Source organism: Mustelus asterias, unplaced genomic scaffold, assembly GCF_964213995.1.
Source record: "Mustelus asterias unplaced genomic scaffold, sMusAst1.hap1.1 HAP1_SCAFFOLD_1615, whole genome shotgun sequence".
Lineage (NCBI taxonomy): Eukaryota > Metazoa > Chordata > Chondrichthyes > Carcharhiniformes > Triakidae > Mustelus > Mustelus asterias.
Window position 1 is genome coordinate 22,501 of NW_027591560.1, and position 12,600 is coordinate 35,100.

General features: G+C 53.0%; 1 protein-coding gene across 1 annotated transcript in view; it reads left to right on the forward strand.

Moving 5' to 3' along the window:
- Positions 1-12,600, forward strand: part of LOC144488500 (EGF-containing fibulin-like extracellular matrix protein 2) — a 39,253-nt gene that overhangs the window by 17,415 nt on the left and 9,238 nt on the right. Inside the window, exons 5-9 of the mRNA XM_078206549.1 lie at positions 1,516-1,638; positions 4,066-4,182; positions 5,488-5,607; positions 8,016-8,135; positions 11,237-11,363. Of these exons, the coding sequence (XP_078062675.1) occupies positions 1,516-1,638; positions 4,066-4,182; positions 5,488-5,607; positions 8,016-8,135; positions 11,237-11,363 (607 nt within the window). The remainder of the gene's footprint in view (positions 1-1,515; positions 1,639-4,065; positions 4,183-5,487; positions 5,608-8,015; positions 8,136-11,236; positions 11,364-12,600) is intronic.

A 12,600-nucleotide genomic window follows, 5' to 3' on the forward strand; every position in this document is an offset into this window, starting at 1 on the left:
TGCCCCTTAGTGTCCAAAGATGTGCGGGTTAGGTGGATTGGCCATGCTAAGTTGCCCCTTAGTGTCCAAAGATGTGCAGGTTAGGGGGATTGGCCATGCTAAATTGCCCCTTTGATTAGAGAGATTAGTGAGGAAAGGGTGGGATACTCGGAGAGTCAGTGCAGACTCGATGGGCCAAATGGCCTCCTTCTGCACTGTGAGGTGATCTATCCCCTTTAGTTCCATAACCTTTAACCCCTTTACCCATGAAAAACCTATGAAACACCCATTGGAAATTTCAATTGGCTCCCCGTCATTGTGGGTGAGGGAGAAGGTTCCGGATTCCTGCGCCCGTGTGAGGAAGAGTTTCCTAATTTCCCCGGGCCACATTTTACCCACTTGTTCTGGACACCACGCCTACAGCCAGGGGAAGTGTTTTTTGTCTGTGGACCCCGAGAGAATCCGTTAACCGTGACAAACTGCTCTTTTGATCCACCTCTCAACCTTTGAAATGGGAGCTGGAGGTCGGGTCAGTCACATGGGTCAGTGCTGTCACCCAGTCATCCCATAGTCTGTGCCCATAATCCAGGCCAACACTCCCAATGTCAGTGCTGAGGGAGCGCCGCACTGTGGGAGGGTCAGTGCTGAGGGAGTGCCGCACTGTGGGAGGGTCAGTGCTGAGGGAGTGCCGCACTGTGGGAGGGTCAGTGCTGAGGGAGCGCCGCACTGTGGGAGGGTCAGTGCTGAGGGAGTGCCGCACTGTGGGAGGGTCAGTGCTGAGGGAGCGCCGCACTGTGGGAGGGTCAGTGCTGAGGGAGTGCCGCACTGTGGGAGGGTCAGTGCTGAGGGAGCGCCGCACTGTGGGAGGGTCAGTGCTGAGGGAGTGCCGCACTGTGGGAGGGTCAGTGCTGAGGGAGCGCCGCACTGTGGGAGGGTCAGTGCTGAGGGAGTGCCGCACTGTGAGACGGAGAGAGAGATGGAGGGGGAGAGAGAGAGATGGAGGGAGAGAGAGAGAGATGGAGAGTGAGAGTGAGAGAGAGAGACAGAGAGAGACGGAGAGTGAGAGAGAGAGACGGAGAGTGAGAGAGAGAGACGGAGAGTGAGAGAGAGAGACGGAGAGTGAGAGAGAGAGAGAGACGGAGAGTGAGAGAGAGAGAGAGACGGAGAGTGAGAGAGAGGGAGAGACGGAGAGTGAGAGAGAGGGAGAGACGGAGAGTGAGAGAGAGGGAGAGACGGAGAGTGAGAGAGAGGGAGAGACGGAGAGTGAGAGAGAGGGAGAGACGGAGAGTGAGAGAGAGGGAGAGACGGAGAGTGAGAGTGAGAGAGAGAGATGGAGAGAGTGAGAGAGAGACGGAGAGTGTGAGAGAGAGAGAGTACGAGGGAGAGAGAGCACGAGGGAGAGACAGAGAGAGAGAGAGAGGGGGAGAGACGGAGACAGAGGAGTGGAGGAGGGGGGTGGCTGGCAGGAGTAGCTGTGCTCTCCCTCCACGCTGTATCCTGTCTGACTGACTGACCTCCCCGGATTCACTCTCACAGATGTTGATGAGTGTGAGCTCGACATCCACAGCTGTCAACCGAGTCAGGAGTGTGTCAATACTGAAGGCGGATACAACTGCAAGTGCCCAGAGGGATATCAGCTGGTGGGGACTGAGTGCATTGGTAAGTGACGCGCAGGCACCGTGTGGGAACATGTGAGGGTGTCCACTTCGGCAGGAGAACAGAAGGTTATTCCAATGTGGAGAGACCGCAGAATGCCGCGGTACAGAGGGATCTGGGCGTCCTTGTACATCAATCCCAAAATGTCAGCCTGCAGGTACAGCAGGGGATTAGGAGAGCAAATGGAATGTTGTCCTTTATTCCCAGGGGGAATGGAGCAGGAAAGTCTGGAAGTCTTGCTAGAACCAAACAGTAAGAAGTCTCACAACACCAGGTTAAAGTCCAACAGGTTTATTTTGGAATCACGAGCTTTCGGGGTGCTGCTCCTTCATGAGGTGCGTGTACAGGGCATTGGGGAGACTGTATCGGGAGTACTGTGTACAGTTTTGGTCCCGTTACTTAAGGAGGGAGACTCCCATTGGAGGCAGTTCCAAAAAGTTTAACCGGGCTAAATCCTGGGATGAAGGGTGTTGGATTTACGAGGAGAGGTTTGGATAGGTTGGGGCCTGGACCGATTGAGTGAGAGAGGATCTTATTGAAACCTATCCGATTCTGAGGGGGGCTTTGACAGGGTGGCTGCTGAGAGGATGTTTCCCCCTCTCGTGGGGGGAATCTAGAACAAAGGGGGGGGGGCACAGTTTCAGGATAAGGGCGTCTCCCATTGAAGACAGAGATGAGGAGGAATTTCTTCTCTCAGAGGGGGGTCCGTCTGTGGGATTCTCTCCCATGGAGAGCACTGGGGGCTGAGGGCGGCACGGTGGCATAGTGGTTAGCACTGCTGCCTCACAATTCCCGGCTTGGGTCACTGTCTGTGCGGAGTCTGCACGTTCTCCCCGTGTCTGTGTGGGTTTCCTCCGGGTGCTCCGGTTCCCTGCGCAGTCCAAAGAGGTGCTGGTTAGATGGATTGGCCATGCTAAATTGATCCTTAGTGTCCAAAGATGTGCAGGTTAGGTGGATTGGCCATGCTAAATTGCCCCTTAGTGTCCAAAGATGTGCGGGTTAGGTGGATTGGCCATGCTAAATTGCCCCTTAGTGTCCAAAGATGTGTAGGTTGGGAGGATTGGCCATGCTAAATTGTCCCTCAGTGTCCAAAGATGTGCAGGTTGGGTGGACTGGCCATGCTAAATTGCCCCTTAGTGTCCAAAGATGTGTAGGTTAGGTGGATTGGCCATGCTAAATTGCCCCTTAGTGTCCAAAGATGTGCAGGTTGGGTGGACTGGCCATGGTAAATTGTCCCTTAGTGTCCAAAGATGTGCAGGTTAGGTGGATTGGCCATGCTAAATTGCCCCTTAGTGTCCAAAGATGTGTAGGTTAGGTGGATTGGCCATGCTAAATTGCCCCTTAATGTCCAAAGATGTGTAGGTTAGGTGGATTGGCCATGCTAAATTGCCCCTTAATGTCCAAAGATGTGTAGGTTAGGTGGATTGGCCATGCTAAATTGCCCCTTAGTGTCCAAAGATATGTAGGTTGGGAAGATTGGCCATGCTAAATTGCCCCTTAGTGTCCAAAGATATGTAGGTTGGGAAGATTGGCCATGCTAAATTGCCCCTCAGTGTACAAAGATGTGTAGGTTAGGTGGATTGACCATGCTAAATTGCATGGAGGCCATTCAGCCCATCGAGTCAGCACCGACCACACTCCCACCCACGCCCTATCCCCGTAACGCCATGTGTTTACCCTAGCTAGTCCCCCTTAGTGTACAAAGATGTGTAGGTTAGATGCTAAATTCTCCCTCAGTGTTACCCGAACAGGCGCCGGAGTGTGGCGACTAGGGGATTTTCACAGTAACTTCATTGCGGTGTTAATGTAAGCCTACTTGTGACACTAATAAATAAACTTTAAAGACTCAGTGAATATATTCGGGGCTGAGTTAGAGTGATTTTCGCTCGACAATGTAAGGGTTACGAGGGGGCAGATGGGAATGTGGGATTGAGGTGACTGTCAGATCAGCCAGGATCTTACTGACTGACGGCGCAGGCTCGAGGGGCTGAATGGCCTCCTCCTGCTCCTATCTCTTGTGTTGGGGAATTAGTGGCCAGGGCGAAAGTGCTGCAAATCCTCTTCATTAAAAACTGCCAATGTGGCACTGCTCCATGGGGAGGGTCTCGGAGTGAGGAGGGCACAGGGGTCCCCACTATCGGGGTTGGTTAAACCTGGTTAAACCCCTTGGCAGGAATGGGTGTCGGCCATCTTGGGGCCTACTTCGGGCAGCGTGGCGCCTCAGGAAGGCCCAGTTTCCAGGTGGGGTCAATGTGTTTCTCCCGTGATGGGGTCAGGGGTCAGGGAAGTCAGAGGTGAAAGGTCAGAGTTATAAACTGCCAAAGGAAAGTCCTGAGGGGGGTGGAGGGGAGCAGAAAGGACACAGGCCTCGAACAACTCTCGAATGTCTCCATCTCAGCCCCCCTCTCTCTCTCTCTCTTTGCCTTTCAGATATCAATGAGTGTCGCTTCAGATACTGTCAGCACCGCTGTGTGAACTCCCCGGGGTCCTTCACCTGTCAGTGTGAGCCTGGCTTCACCCTGGGGGCAGATAACCGCTCCTGTGTGGGTAAGTCCATCGCCTCGGCTGCCTCCGTCTCCAATCTCTCTCTTTCTCCCCTACCTCCAGGTTCTGATTTGAAGATTTGTCCCCTTTTTCCCCTCGATTACAACAGAATATCCGGCAGAGAACAAACCCTTCGGCCCAACCGGTCCATGTCAGCCCCTCCCTGCCTCCTCCCATTTTTCCCCCAATGAAATCTACCTCCATTCCGCTTTCCCCCATATACTTGTCTAGTTTCCCCCTCCCCCTTAAATGTATCGACATTATTCACCTCCCCCACTCCCCGTGGGAGCGAGTCCCACATTCTCCCCCATACCCCGTGGGAGCGAGTCCCACATTCTCCCCCACTCCCTGTGGGAGCAAGTCCCACATTCTCCCCACTCCCTGTGGGAGCGAGTCCCACATTCTCCCCACTCCCCCCGTGGGAGCGAGTCCCACATTCTCCCCACTCCCCCTGTGGGAGCGAGTCCCACATTCTCCCCCACACCCCGTGGAAGCGAGTCCCACATTCTCCCCCACTCCCCGTGGGAGCGAGTCCCACATTCTCCCCCATTCCCCGTGGGAGTGAGTCCCACATTCTCCCCCACTCCCCGTGGGAGCGAGTCCCACATTCTCCCCCACTCCCCCGTGGGAGCGAGTCCCACATTCTCCCCCACTCCCCGTGGGAGCGAGTCCCACATTCTCCCCCACTCCCCCGTGGGAGCGAGTCCCACATTCTCCCCCACTCCCCCCGTGGGAGCGAGTCCCACATTCTCCCCCATTCCCCGTGGGAGTGAGTCCCACATTCTCCCCCACTCCCCATGGGAGCGAGTCCCACATTCTCCCCCACTCCCCGTGGGAGCGAGTCCCACATTCTCCCCACTCCCCGTGGGAGCGAGTCCCACATTCTCCCCACTCCCCGTGGGAGCGAGTCCCACATTCTCCCCCACTCCCCGTGGGAGCGAGTCCCACATTCTCCCCCACTCCCCCGTGGGAGCGAGTCCCACATTCTCCCCCACTCCCCGTGGGAGCGAGTCCCACATTCTCCCCCACTCCCCGTGGGAGCGAGTCCCACATTCTCCCCACTCCCCGTGGGAGCGAGTCCCACATTCTCCCCACTCCCCGTGGGAGCGAGTCCCACATTCTCCCCATGGGGTAAAGAGGTTTCTCCTGAATTCTCCGATTGGATTTCAGGGTGAGGAAATCCTCTGTATCCTCTCGCTCCGTCCAGTAATAAACCCCGGTGACTGGTTGACGTGGAGGTTAGATTTAAGTTTGTGGGTTAATGAGTTGCGGAGGGGTTAATTAACCCGAGGTTGCATTGCCTTCCAGATGTGAATGAGTGTGAGATGGGAGTGCCGTGTGAACAGCGATGCTTCAACACTTACGGATCGTTCCTGTGTCGCTGTGAACAGGGTTACGAACTGAGTGGAGACGGGCTCACCTGTCAAGGTAAGAGACTGGGGGCGGGGGTTAACAAGGGTGAGAGGTCGAAGGTCGGCTGCTTGACTGCCGCGGGTCGGAGATTGGAACTAATGTCAGATCTGGGGTTTTCATAGAATCATAGAATCTGACAGTGCAGGAGGAGACCATTCAGCCCATCGAGCCTGCACCGACCACATTCCCACCCACGCCCTATCCCCGCAACGCCATGTGTTTACCCGAGCTAGTCCCCCCTGACACTAAGGGGCAATTTAGCACGGCCAATCCACCTAACCCGCACATCTTTGGAATGTGGGAGGAAACCGGAGCACCCGGAGGAAACCCACGCAGACACGGGGAGAATGTGCAAACTCCACACAGACAGTGACCCAAGCCGGGATTCGAACCCGGGTCCCTGGCACTGTGAGGCAGCAGTGCTAACCCACTGTGCCACCCCCATGGAGGATTGGATTCATTATTGTCACATGTATCCAGTGAAAAGTAAAAGGGGCGGCACAGTGGTTAGCACTGCTGCCTCACAGCGCCAGGGACCCAGGTTCGATTCCCGGCTCGGGTCACAGTCTGTGCGGAGTCTGCACGTTCTCCCCGTGTCTGCGTGGGTTTCCTCCGGCTGCTCTAGTTTCCTCCCGCAGTGCGAAAAATGTGCAGGTTAGGTGGATTGGCCGTGCTAAATTGCCCCTTAGTGTCCAAAGATGTGCAGGTTAGGTGGATTGGCCATGCTAAATTGCCCCTTAGTGTCCAAAGATGTGCAGGTTAGGTGGATTGGCCATGCTAAATTGCCCCTTAGTGTCCAAAGATGTGCGGGTTAGGTGGATTGGCCATGCTAAATTGCCCCTTAGTGTCCAAAGATGTGCAGGTTGGGAAACAGTTGAGGTTACCTCATTGAATGTTTTTAAGGCAAGGATAGATAGATTTTTGAACAGTAAGGGAATTAAGGGTTATGGTGAGCGGGTGGGTAAGTGGAGTTGAGTCCATGAAAAGATCAGCCATGATCTTATTGAATGGCGGAGCAGGCTCGAGGGGCCAGGTGGCCTACTCCTGCTCCTAGTTCTAATGTTCTGGTGTAGGTTAAGTGGATTGGCCATGCTAAATTGCCCCTTAGTGTCCAAAGATGTGCAGGTTAGGTGGATTGGCCATGCTAAATTGCCCCTTAGTGTCCAAAGATGTGCAGGTTAGGTGGATTGGCCATGCTAAATTGTCCCTTAGTGTCCAAAGATGTGCAGGTTAGGTGGATTGGCCATGCTAAATTGCCCCTTAGTGTCCAAAGATGTGCAGGTTAGGTGGATTGGCCATGCTAAATTGCCCCTTAGTGTCCAAAGATGTGCAGGTTAGGTGGATTGGCCATGCTAAATTGCCCCTTAGTGTCCAAAGATGTGCAGGTTAGGTGGATTGGCCATGCTAAATTGCCCCTTAGTGTCCAAAGATGTGCAGGTTAGGTGGATTGGCCATGCTAAATTGCCCCTTAGTGTCCAAAGATGTGCGGGTTAGGTGGATTGGCCATGCTAAATTGCCCCTTAGTGTCCAAAGATGTGCAGGTTGGGAAACAGTTGAGGTTACCTCATTGAATGTTTTTAAGGCAAGGATAGATAGATTTTTGAACAGTAAGGGAATTAAGGGTTATGGTGAGCGGGTGGGTAAGTGGAGTTGAGTCCATGAAAAGATCAGCCATGATCTTATTGAATGGCGGAGCAGGCTCGAGGGGCCAGGTGGCCTACTCCTGCTCCTAGTTCTAATGTTCTGGTGTAGGTTAAGTGGATTGGCCATGCTAAATTGCCCCTTAGTGTCCAAAGATGTGCAGGTTAGGGGGATTGGCCATGCTAAATTGCCCCTTAGTGTCCAAAGATGTGCGGGTTAGGTGGATTGGCCATGCTAAATTGTCCCTTAGTGTCCAAAGATGTGCAGGTTAGGGGGATTGGCCATGCTAAATTGTCCCTTAGTGTCCAAAGATGTACAGGTTAGGTGGATTGGCCATGCTAAATTGTCCCTTAGTGTCCAAAGATGTGTAGGTTAGGTGGATTGGCCATGCTAAATTGCCCCTTAGTGTCCAAAGATGTGTAGGTTAGGTGGATTGGCCATGCTAAATTGCCCCTTAGTGTCCAAAGATGTGTAGGTTAGGTGGATTGGCCATGCTAAATTGCCCCTTAGTGTCCAAAGATGTGTAGGTTAGGTGGATTGGCCATGCTAAATTGCCCCTTAGTGTCCAAAGATGTGCGGGTTAGGTGGATTGGCCATGCTAAATTGACCCTGGTGTCAGGGGATTAGCAGGGTCAGTGTGTCGGGTTACGGGGGTAGGGCCTGGGTGGGATTGTGGTCGGTGCAGACTCGATGGGCCGAATGGCCTCCTTCTGCACTGTCGGGATTCTGTGATTGGTGTCTCCCTCCCTCCGGGTGCTCTAACCTCTTGTTCTCTGATGCAGATATTGACGAGTGCAGTTACTCCAACTACTTGTGTCACTACGAGTGTGTGAATGAACCTGGCCGCTTCTCCTGTGTCTGCCCGGATGGCTACCAACTCCTGGGCACCCGGATCTGCCAAGGTACCAGTCCCCCTTTATCACTCACCGCCTGATTCCGACCGGATCTGCGCTGAGTTGTGACAACACGTATCAGTAAAATAGTTCACATTGTAGCAGCGTCGACCACTCCCAGGACAGGTACAGCATAGGGTTAGATACAGTGTAAAGTTCCCTCTACACTGTCCGCATCAAACACTCCCAGGACAGGTACAGCACGGGGTTAGATACAGAGTAAAGCTCCCTCTGCACTGTCCCCCATCAAACACTCCCAGGACAGGTACAGCACGGGGTTAGATACAGAGTAAAGCTCTCTCTACACTGTCCCCATCAAACACTCCCAGGACAGGTACAGCACGGGGTTAGATACAGAGTAAAGCTCCCTCTACACTGTCCCCCATCAAACACTCCCAGGACACATACAGCACGGGGTTAGATACAGAGTAAAGCTCCCGCTACACTGTCCCCCCCATCAAACACTCCCAGGACAGGTACAGCACGGGGTTAGATACAGTGTAAAGCTCCCTCTACACTGTCCCCCATCAAACACTCCCAAGACAGGTACAGCACGGGGTTAGATACAGAGTAAAGCTCCCTCTGCACTGTCCCCCATCAAACACTCCCAGGACAGGTGCAGCACAGGGTTAGATACAGAGTAAAGCTCCCTCTACACTGTCCCCCATCAAACACTCCCAGGACAGGCACAGCACGGGGTTAGATACAGAGTAAAGCTCCCTCTACACTGTCCCCCATCAAACGCTCCCAGGACAGGTACAGCATGGGGTTAGATACAGAGTAAAGCTCCCTCTACACTGTCCCCCATCAAACACTCCCAGGACAGGTACAGCATGGGGTTAGATACAGAGTAAAGCTCCCTCCACACTGTCCCCCATCAAACACTCCCAGGACAGGTACAGAACAGGGTTAGATACAGAGTAAAGCTCCCTCTACACTGTCCCCCATCAAACACTCCCAGGACACATACAGCACGGGGTTAGATACAGAGTAAAGCTCCCTCTACACCGTCCCCATCAAACACTCCCAGGACAGGTCCAGCACGGGGTTAGATATAGAGTAAAGCTTCCTCTACACTGTCCCCCATCAAACACTCCCAGGACAGGTACAGCACGGGGTGAGATACAGAGTAAAGCTCCCTCTACACTGTCCTCCATCAAACACTCCCAGGACAGGTACAGCACAGGGTTAGATACAGAGTGAAGCTCCCTCTGCACTGTCCCCATCAAACACCCCCAGGACAGGTACAGCACGGGGTGAGATACAGAGTAAAGCTCCCTCTACACTGTCCTCCATCAAACACTCCCAGGACAGGTACAGCACAGGGTTAGATACAGAGTAAAGCTCCCTCTGCACTGTCCCCATCAAACACCCCCAGGACAGGTACAGCACGGGGTTAGATACAGAGTAAAGCTCCCTCCACACTGTCCCCCATCAAACACTCCCAGGACAGGTACAGCACGGGGTTAGATACAGAGTATAGCTCCCTCTACACTGTCCCCCATCAAACACTCCCAGGACAGGCACAGCACGGGGTTAGATACAGAGTAAAGCTCCCTCTACACTGTCCCCCATCAAACACTCCCAGGACAGGTACAGCATGGGGTTAGATACAGAGTAAAGCTCCCTCCACACTGTCCCCCATCAAACACTCCCAGGACAGGTACAGAACGGGGTTAGATACAGAGTAAAGCTCCCTCTACACTGTCCCCCATCAAACACTCCCAGGACAGGCACAGCACGGGGTTAGATACAGAGTAAAGCTCCCTCTACACTGTCCCCCATCAAACACTCCCAGGACAGGTACAGCACGGGGTTAGATACAGAGTAAAGCTCCCTCTACACTGTCCCCATCAAACACTCCCAGGACAGGTACAGCATGGGGTTAAATACAGAGATACAGGGGGCTTTGATACGGTGGTTGGTGAGAGGGTGTTTCCCCTGTGCGAGAGACTAGAACCAGGGGTTAAAAGTAAGAGGCCACCCATATAAGACGGGGATGAGGAGAATTCTTTTCTCTGAGGTTCATGAATATTTGGAATTCTTCCCCAGAGAGCGGTGGAGACTGGGTCAGCGAATACTTGTTAAGGCAGAGGGAGGTAGATTCTTCACTGACAAGATGGGGTCAAAGGTTATCGGGGAGGGTTGTGGGGGCGCAGAAAAGTGGAGTTTAAGCCACAATCAGATCAATCGGGATCTTACTACGGGGAAGGCAATGGCCTCGTGGTATTATCGCTCGACTTTTAATCGAGAAACTCAGCGAACATTCTGGGGGACCCGGGTTCGAATCCCGCCACGACAGATGGTATCATTTGAATTCAATGAAAAAATATCTGGGATTAAGAATCTACTGATGACCCGTTGCCAGGAAAAACCCATCTGGTTCCCTTTAGGGAAGGAAATCTGCCGTCCTTACCCCGGTCTGGCCTACATGTGACTCCAGAGCCACAGCAATGTGGTTGACTCTCAACCGCCCCCCAAGGGGCAACTAGGGATGGGCAATAAATGCTGGGCCCAGCCAGCGACGCCCGTGTCCCACGACTGATTAATAGAAAAAAATACAGAATGGGAGAGCAGGCTGGAGTGGGCCGAATGGCCTTCCGCTGCTGTTTGATTGTCAGTTCATAAGATATCAGAGCAGAATGAGGCCACTCGGCCCATCGAGTCCGCTCCGCCATTCGGTCATGGCTGATATGCGTCTCATCCCCATTTTCCTGCCTTCTCCCCTTCACCCCCATTCCCAATTAAAAATCTGTCTAACTCCTCCTTCAATGTACTCACTGTCCCGGCACCCACCGCACTTTGGGGGGCAGCGAATTCCACAGATTCACAACCCTTTGGGGGAAGTAGTTTCTCCCCCAACTCTGTTTTAAATTTGCTGCCCCTTATCCGAAGACCTCTCGTCCCAGAATGTCCCACAAGAGGAAGCATCCGCTCCACGTCTACTTTATCCCAGACCTTTTATCATCTTGTAAACCTCGATCTGATCCCCCCTCGTTCTTCTAAATTCCAGAGAGTATCGGCCTAAACTGTTCAATCTCTCTCCACACGACCAACCCCCTCATCTCTGGAACCTGAATGCTGTTTTTCTTGTGTTCTGGACGATACAGATGTGAACGAGTGTGAGACGGGGCAGCACCAGTGCGCTGAAAACCAGATGTGCACCAATGTATACGGAGGATTCCGATGCGTGCCTCAGAACCAGTGCCAGGAGCCATACGTACAAGTCTCCGATAAGTAAGCAGCAGCGGGCAACGAGACCAACACTAACGAGTGCCCCCCCACCCGCCCGGGCAAAGGAAGACCCCCCCCACACTTTATGCCAAGTGATTGGGATTGGAGGGTTCCAGGGATGCACTCACTATGGGTCCCCCAATCCTGAGGCTCTGTCCGGAGAAATGGTCACTGGTTGTGGCTGGGGGGTCCGGCAAGTTCCCCTCCCCGTCCTGTCTGTGGCGTTAGCTTTAATACTTCCCACATTCCTAATAATACCGGCCCTCTCGTTTCCTCCCACAGTCCAAAGATGTGCGAGTTAGGTGGATTGGCCATGCTAAATTGCCCTTTAGTGTCCAAAGATGTGCAGGTTAGGTGGATTGGCCATGCTAAATTTCCCCTTAGTGTCCAAAGATGTGTAGGTGAGGTGGATTTGCCATGCTAAATTGCCCCTTAGTGTCCAAAGATGTGCAAGTTAGGGCGGTTGGCCATGTTAAATTGTCCCTGAGTGTCCAAAGATGTGCAGGTTAGGTGGATTGGCCATGCTAAATTGTCCCTTAGTGTCCAAAGATGTGCAGGTTAGATGGATTGGCCATGCTAAATTGCCCCTTAGTATCCAAAGATGTGCAGGTTAGGTGGATTGGCCATGCTAAATTGTCCCTTAGTGTCCAAAGATGTGCAGGTTAGGTGGATTGGCCATGCTAAATTGCTCCTTAGTGTCCAAAGATGTGTAGGTTAGGTGGATTGGCCATGCTAAATTGTCCCTTAGTGTCCAAAGATGTGCAGGTTAGATGGATTGGCCATGCTAAATTGCCCCTTAGTGTCCAAAGATGTGCAGGTTAGGTGGATTGGCCATGCTAAATTGTCCCTTAGTGTCCAAAGATGTGCAGGTTAGATGGATTGGCCATGCTAAATTGCCCCTTAGTGTCCAAAGATGTGCAGGTTATGTGGATTGGCCACGCTAAATTGTCCCTTAGTGTCCAAAGATATTAGGTGGAATGGCGTCCTTCTGCATTGTAGGATTCAATGATTCTCTGAAACATTGAAAATAGTCACGGTAAGAAGTCTCACAACACCAGGTTAAAGTCCAACAGGTTTATTAGGGATCACGACCTTTCGGAGCGCCACTCCGTCGTCAGGTGAGAGGAAGTTCCTTGAGGAAGGGGCAGCGCTCCGAAAGCTCGTGATTCCAAATAAACCTGTTGGACTTTAACCTGGTGTTGTGAGACTCCTTACTGTGCCCCACCCCAGTCCGACGCCG